The 8,535-nt window shown below is 29.3% G+C and overlaps 1 protein-coding gene across 1 annotated transcript; it reads left to right on the forward strand.

The window, feature by feature from the left end:
• Nucleotides 1–5,661: 5,661 nt before the first annotated feature.
• Nucleotides 5,662–7,730, forward strand: LOC110606881 (AT-hook motif nuclear-localized protein 17). The gene has a single exon (XM_021745864.2). The coding sequence runs from the start codon at nt 5,956–5,958 to the stop codon at nt 6,901–6,903; it is 948 nt and encodes a 315-aa protein (XP_021601556.2). The 5' UTR covers nt 5,662–5,955; the 3' UTR covers nt 6,904–7,730.
• Nucleotides 7,731–8,535: the final 805 nt, after the last annotated feature.

The following is an 8,535-nucleotide window of genomic DNA, read 5'->3' on the forward strand; positions in this document are numbered from 1 at the left end:
GTGATGTATAGTTTTTAATAGACTCGCCAATTTTTTTGGGTTGTTTAGGAGAGCAAGTCACCATTTGTCAAAATAAAAAATAAGTGTCAGGAAACCGTTGGCCGTTAAATATTTTTAAAATGTCACTTACTGTAGTCCTAGAAAATTTTATATGAATCTAGAACAATTGTGGCCTTACACATATATAAAAATAAACTATAAAATTAAGTTAACCTTTCCAGGTCAGTACTTTTGAACTCAATTATCAATCTTGACATGCAAGCGTAGGCCTAGGTAGCCAGACAATCACCTTGGGGCTTAGTTTTCTACCCATTTGCTCTTTCAAATCCAATAAAAAATAATTAGAACTTTCCCCAAGCGAGTTATTCAAAGCAGTCAAGTCGCCTGAAGCTTTGTCGTATCTGCTTGAGTCGTATTTATTGAATTGTGACAGAGTTCACACTCTACGACTACGACTATGAATATTTAAAGTTAACCAAAAATCAAAATGGTCAAAATAATTGATCCATTAGCATGTATTTTCGCTATCGAAACGCAACTTGCCTGCCTCTTTGGATTTATGTGCACAATGTGGGAATTGGCCAATCTACGCTTACTATTCGTCTTACTGTGTTTTTTCCCTTCACTCTCTAGTTTTTTTACTAAGCCATTAACGGTGGTTAAAATTTTCAAAATTCATTTACATTTATGCTTAGTACCATTAGACTTTTAAAAAAAAAATTTTTTTGGTAAAGTTTTTTTCTTAAATTTGGTCTACAAAGTAGGATGCAAATCTAATTTTATATTTTATCTCAGCTCTTGTTTCTACAAAGAGAAATTTTTTATGTATTAATTGTTATTGTTAGTATTTCATATTAGTCAAGCTTATCTCCTATAAGTCTTCTCTTGACTACTGTTCTCAACCTAGATTTTAGGTTTCTCTCTATTTCTAAGGGGGTGGAAGTAGCTTTTTTTTGTAAGAGATTGAAGTATTATAGCGAGAATTCAATTGAGAATCTGCTCAGCTTTTTTTTTAAATCCAACTATAAAATCGGTTAAATTCTGATATATATTTTATCTGTACAAAGTGTATAACAGAATTATTTTGAAACTTTCACATTGATCGCTTAATAACAACTAACTTTAAAGCTATTTTTTATATTACTTATTCTAATCAAATGAAAAAAAAAAATCTATTTTTTATAGGAGAAAGGAAGTATCCTTTTTATAAAATGAAAACAAAAGAAATTAAACTGTCTCCTTCATAAATAAAATTCACATGGTTTTCAATGTGTATAATAATAGTAAGAGCATTTATGATGTATCTAATATTTTATTTTACATTTAAAAGTACTTGAGTCTACAGATGATGTTAATTACTGAATTCGGTGACTGACTTTACAAATGACAAGACCTATATTTCAAAGTTGATTGTCCTTTGGGTTCAATGCTTCCTATTAACATTTAATTGATTTCCAACAATGTCTCTATCGAGCCTGTGGATGCTCATTCTCAATTATCTACACTGTAAAATTTACATCCATTAACCAACCAAGGTTGTTTGATTTTTCATAAATTAGAGGACAGTTGGTAATTTCTATTAAATTTAATTTAAAAAAATAAACCTAGATAAATTACTCTTCTGGAGAGAAATATAATGTTCTTCTTTTGAGAAAATTGATTTCATACTTTATTTATGTTCAATCAAAGAAAGCCTTACTTTTTATAGATAGTTTAACTGCTTTTTCAGCTAAGAATCCGGTATGGGATTGATGGGAAATTGAAAATTATCAGCATCTTTTAATAGTAATCATATTAATTTGTGGTTAAACATGCCAAATTTAGGCCTCTGCAGAAAACATTGAGTACTCATAGATAGCATTAGCACCCACGTTGATCTCTCCATTTGGCCAAATGGGTATTCATTATTTTTCTCAAAATCTTCCAAATAATGATGATTAACTACAACTCTTTATAAAGTCATTCACAGTAACAAAAGGAAACGTAACCCTAACAAAATTTACCAAAAAAAAAAAAAATCACTTTTGCTTTCCCTCTCTGAAATGACTAAAAGGAGTTCCTAATCCTCACTTCTCTCAACCTTACCATCATGGACCTTCCTTTTTTTTAGCAATAGCATTTTTCTTTTAAAAAAAAAAAACTATTTAATTATTATTATGAAGTGAAATTAACTATTTAACCGTCTTAATTCTTAATACTTATAAATATAGTTTAATGATAAATGTATTTAAATAAATTTAAAAAATTTTAACTTTTATTCTTTCCATTCCGATTTTCAAAAAAAAAAATTCTTAATTTTTACTCCGCCATTTTGAACCCATGCCAAAGTGCCGATATCAATTGATTTGGAAATGGTTAATGCCACAGTGTTTCTTAATTTTCTTTTTTTATTAATTATTTTAATTTATGCAGACTTGGTTGATAAATTTTTAAACTATATATATAATAAGATCTTGACTGTTCACAGTATATAATAATACAAAGATTTTTTTTGGACGTAATAAAAGAAAGTTCTGATGAGGAAAAAAAAAATCTAATTGCTAGCGAATAGTTGGTTATATTTATTTATTTTTGAAAGATGATTTTGATATAAAAATTAATTAAATTGTTTATTATTTAAAAAAAAAAAAAAAGAGTTGAGATGGGTTGTTGAGCATGCATAGGAATTTCACGTTTACCTTACCATCTAGGTTTTGATTTGAAAGCTGTGGAAAAAAGGGGGCATGATACATTTTACAAAAAAAATAATTAAATGAACTTTTAAAAAATTATATATGATTTTATTTTTTAAAAAAATAAAAATCTTATAAATTAAAAAGTAATTCTTTCATTATAAATAAAAAAATTAATAAAAAATTTAATTGATATAAAATTTTTTATTTTAAAAAGTAGATAAAAATTTTTATAAGTTGTTTTTAAATAGTTTAACTAAATTATTTTTTTGGATTTAAATTTAATAAATTGAAATTATATTTTTATTATAATTAGATTAAAATCAATTTAATATAATTATCTTGAATTTAAATTTATTAAATTATATTTTAAACTCTTTAAATATAAATATTATATTAATATTATAATAAATTTGACTTAATTTAACTTTGTCTTCCATTTTTTGCATGCACAAACGCTTGTTTTATTTCTTATCCCGCCGCGTTCCTGAACTCCAAAATTTTCCTCGTTTATTAAGTAATAACAATAATATTAAAGTTATTTCCGACCCAATTAATGAATCATTTAAAAAAATACACGATACTTCTACTATTTTTTTTATCAATGCAAAAATTATTGCATTTTCAACCCTATTGCACTGAAAATAAACTATTACAAAGTAGTGAATTAGGTTAAAATTCACAAAAATACAAAATTCAACACTTAAAAAATAAATTAGCTAATTAATTAAATCAAATCAATTTAAAAATAAATCAGCTAATTAATTAAATCAAATCGATTTAAATCGACTATTTAATCTTGATTTTGCTAACTGCATGCAAACAGTACTAATCGACTAAAGTCATCCCATCGAACAACGTCGCTCAATATATATCCAGACTATCGGTTATTTCATCGGATAACTATTAATCAAACGGTAACAAAATCACTATCACTAAATTCAGTTCAAAATAAGATAAAATATTCAGGGCATATAATTTAACCAAAATTAAATTTAAAAAAAAGTTAGAAATGAGGAGTAATAGTTTGAAAAGTGTTTTATTAATTAAATTCTTTTAATATTTTAAATACTAAATAATATAAATCGTATTGTCAAAATAAGTGAGCTGAGTGTTTGAATTTATGATATGGAGATATAGAAAAAGATTGAGAGAAATAGAAATAGAAATAGAAACAGAAACAGAAACAGAAACAGAAGCTTCCTCTTTAGGAGAATTAAAATGTAAAAACAAAACATTCGCCTTAATGTTAATATATAACAGAAATATTAACAGCGTTAAAATTAGTGATTTAAAAATATTTTTTTTAGTAAGATTTAGAATTTCACTTTTAAGATAAAATAAATATTCATCTCAAATTTTATTTTTTAATAAATTAAATAAAAACGAATAAAATTTAATTATAAATAAAAAAAAAATTACAACATAAAGTAGTCAGTGTCAATCCGCTCGGTGGATGAATGCTCCATAGGACTACTCTCTTTCATTATCTCCCCCTTCATCGCTCCTAATTATAATTCTTGGCCCAACGGATATTTTCTTTGACTATTCTTGTCTCACTATCTGAACGCAATAATTTTATTTTTTTAAATAACGTTAATTAATTTCTTTTTTTTATTAATTTTAATATTTAAAATACAAGAATCAATATCTTTTAACTTAGAAAAAAAATATATCATCTTAAAAAATAGAATTACGCATAGTTATTATTTTTTTCTTTTAATGTCTTCCATTCACTTTTTTTAGATTTATTAGCACATAATTTTTAAAAAAAATCATTAATTTATTTTTATTTTTATTTTAAAATCTCTCAATTTAAATATTTTTATATTTTATTAAAAAATTATTAATTAACTTACTTTATTTTTAATTATAAATACGCATTTATTAAAATGTTAGTATTATTAATGTTTAGTGATTGATAATTATTAATGATTTTTTTTATAATTTATATATTTATTTATTATTATTTTATATTTAATAACTAATTTAATATTTATTTTATATTAAATATTACTTTAAATATTATATAAATAACTAATCATTAATATTTAATATTTAATAATTAATAATTTTTATCCATACAATTAAATAAATATAGTGGTGTAAATAAATCAAACTATTTGTGAACTATTCGATATTGGATTTGATAAAAATTCGATCGAATTGAACTCAATTTTTAAATGAGTGAAATTTAACTTAGGTTTTAGCCTCATTTGATAAACTAATCAAATTTGAGTTTTATAATATTCGATTTGTTAAAATTTATGAATTCGGCTCATTTCTGAGTTCGCAAATAAGTTATGACCAGTCTCATTAAATAAGTTGAAATTATTATCATAAGAAATAAATTTAAATCATGTATATACTTTTATGAATCAATCCTAAATTTTCTAAAATTTAGCTTGTATAATTTAATTATACTTTTAAATTTATATATATTTAGATCATTAAAATTTAAAAATTTATTTTTATAAATTTATGAACTAATCTGTAAATATGTTTATTTAACTAAAATTATTTTAATTTTAAATTTATTAATTTTAAATTAAAACTCATTATATATATAATATTCATGAACTATTTAAAATTCAATTCGATAAAAATTCGATTCATTTAAATTTATTTACTAAACAAATTAAACTTAAATTTTTTAATATTTAATTTAAATTCAAAATAAATAAAATTTAAATTTAATTTAAACTTAAAAATATTTTAGTAAATTAAAATTAAGACTCAATTTATATTTGTAGGTAAACATGACGTAACACATCTCTTTGGTGCTTCTTCATATTCTTCTATGTTCTATTTCTAAAATTTCAACGGGGGACATAATAATTTAAATAAATTTTGATAAAGAAGAATTAAATAATAATAAAAATAAATAAATAAAACTCCAAAGGCGGTGGTGATATGCGCTTTTGCCGTGGGGTTTCATTTAAGGCTTAGTCAGCCAAAACCAATCTCAATAGACCCTACCTTTATATCTCCCCAACCAGCGGCGCTGTTAGTCTTTACTTGTGGTTTCCAAGCTCACCCACCTTCCCCTCATCCTCTTCCTCTTTTCTTATATCTATGCTTTAAACAATTCAAACAACCAATCTTCGCCCTCTCTCTTTCTGCTTCTTCCATATCTATCCATCTTCTTCTTTCAATTTTTTTTTTGTTTCTTTTTCCTTTTTAAATTCCTTTTAGCAAATATCTTCCGCCTATCATTCCCCATACTTTCCCAAAATAGAGATTAAACTATTACAGAAAATCCAAAACCCCACATCACCAAAACATGAAAGGTGAATATGGAGACCCCCACCATTCTTCTAAGCATCAAAACGCTTCCCCCATCACCATGTTCTCCAAACTCCACCACCCGCACCACCTCCCCTTCTCCCACCACTTCCCTCTCTCTCGTGAATCCGAGGATGATGACGCTAGAAGCACCGGCGCCCTCCCCGTTGCTTCCCTTTCTCCAAACACCACCACCACTAACGCAACCCCCATCTCCGCCACCCCTATCAAGAAACAGAAACCTGCCGAACCCAATAGCGGTGATGGTGCCACTATTGAAGTTATTCGCCGGCCCAGGGGTAGACCGCCTGGTTCTAAGAATAAACCAAAACCACCTGTTATTATTACGCGTGACCCTGAACCAGCTATGAGTCCTTACATTCTTGAAGTTCCTGGTGGAAGCGACGTCGTTGAAGCGATATCCCGCTTTTGTCGCCGGAAGAACGTCGGTATCTGCGTTCTTACAGGATCTGGTACGGTTGCTAACGTCACTCTTCGTCAGCCGTCGACGACTCCGGGGTCTATCATTACTTTTCATGGAAGATTCGACATTTTATCGATTTCTGCTACGTTTTTGCCTCAAGCTGTGTCGTATCCAGTGCCTAATACTTTCACTATTTCTCTGGCGGGTCCCCAGGGCCAGATCGTGGGTGGATTAGTTGCTGGTAGCTTAGTAGCAGCTGGTGCTGTGTATGTTATCGCCGCGACGTTTGATAACCCGAGTTATCACCGGTTACCAGTTGAAGATGAAGGGAGAAATTCTGGGTCTGGCGGTGGCGGCGAGGGTCATTCTCCATCGGTTTCCGGTGCCGGTGGAGGCGGAGAGAGTGGACACACGCAAGGTGGAGGGGAGTCTTGTGGGATGGTTATGTACAGTTGTCATTTGCCTTCTGATGTCATCTGGGCACCCACTGCCAGGCCACCACCGCCTCCACCGCCCTTCTAAAGTTTACTGTGAATTATTTTTTTTTTTCCCTTTCTTTGAAAATGGAAATCTTTAGGCTTGGCCGTCGATTATCACAATCTTCTTGATCACTTCTGTTTAATTCTGAGTCCTAATGTAACGTCGTAGTGATTTTAGCTTGGAGGAACAGTGTAGCTATTTTTTTCAATCAAGTCTGTGAAAAATATATTTACTTTCTTGTTAATTGATTATACATGAGTCTGTTCAAATGAGATAAAAAAATTGTTATTCAGAAGTGAAGTGAAAAGAAAGCTTATGGACTAGTCTGACGCATAGTGCTTAGCGTATGGAGTGTGGAAGAGTGATGGACGTCGAAATCAGCAATTATGAATTCTGGAGTCATGTCATGGGGTTTTTACACGGTGGGTTATTGCGTGATGGGTTGGCCTTGAAGTTTGAGACAGACCAAAAATCTCTCTGAATCCACCGCCAGATTTCTGCAGCCAGCTGCTGTTACAGGCTGCAGTTGCACCGGGTGTGAAAGATAATGCTGAATCTGATTGATTTTCCCTTTGCCTGCTGGCTCAGCCCTCTTGATATGGATAAAGCGTATGTCAGTGGAGAACGTGGCTAGGGTTGTGTTTGCTAGTTTTCTTTTATCAGAGATAGAGATGAAGCTTGCTTTATCCGATCCGTTCTTAAAAGTTGAAAGCTCTCTTCCAAAACCCACTTTATTTTTTTTCCATATGATCTTCTGTACTTTCTTTTGTCTGCTTCTCTCCTTCCTTCCTCCTTTCTTTGACGGGATAAAAGAGAACATAATGGAACCAAAAGGTAGGGTTTGCTTTCCCTCCTCTTACCACCTTCCAGTTTATACCTCTAATGATTTTGATTCTTTAGCTGTTTCTCACCACAAACACTCTTCTTTGCCAATCTTCAAAAACCATGATGGAGTTTTGATAATGGGAGTAAATCCTTTAACTCGTCTGCAACTATAAATATTTTCATGGGAGCTTTGTTCATGACTTTTCTTTCTATTATCTAATTCTTAAGATAGTTTGCGGGGTTCATTGAATGTGGTTGAAGAAGATTCTTCCCTGTAATATTTTTTATGTTAATTTGAAACTATAGATCAAGTAAGCATTGAAAGGAAATTTGCCCTTGACATTCCAACTCATTTCTAATGATTATATGCAGAGAACATGTTTGATAATTTGATGCATTAGATAAGATGTGTGTATTATATGACAATGAAGGTTTAATTTAAGTCCAAACTAAAGCCTTGTTTGGGGTAGTGAATTTGCATGAAACAGATTAAATTATTTTATAATTTTCTCTAACCTGAATAGTAGTGAATAAGATACATGGAAATAAGGTTTTTTTCTGTTAAAATTAATTAGCAATTGTAAATTAATGAATTTTAATACAATTATATAAAAATAATTTTCTCTAACCTGAATAGTAGTGAAAGAATCCTGAGCACATAGTTTCTGAGTGAGAAGTTCATAAACCCTTAATGGTTAAGGCGGGTGTGGGCTAGCTAAGTTGAAGCGTCTAGATATGTCCAATGAAAAAAAACAATAATGGTCCCTCTTGTCTAAGGCAAATTGGCAATGCTCTGCTTCTAATATTGTTATTTAAACTTAAACTTCGTTTATCTTATAAAAAATATTT

The sequence above is a fragment of the Manihot esculenta genome, chromosome 18, assembly GCF_001659605.2.
Source record: "Manihot esculenta cultivar AM560-2 chromosome 18, M.esculenta_v8, whole genome shotgun sequence".
NCBI lineage: Eukaryota > Viridiplantae > Streptophyta > Magnoliopsida > Malpighiales > Euphorbiaceae > Manihot > Manihot esculenta.

What these genes read in the sequence shown, in the direction of transcription:
- LOC110606881 (XM_021745864.2), top strand. Translation starts at nt 5,956, where the DNA reads ATGAAAGGTGAATATGGAGACCCCCACCATTCTTCTAAGCATCAAAAC.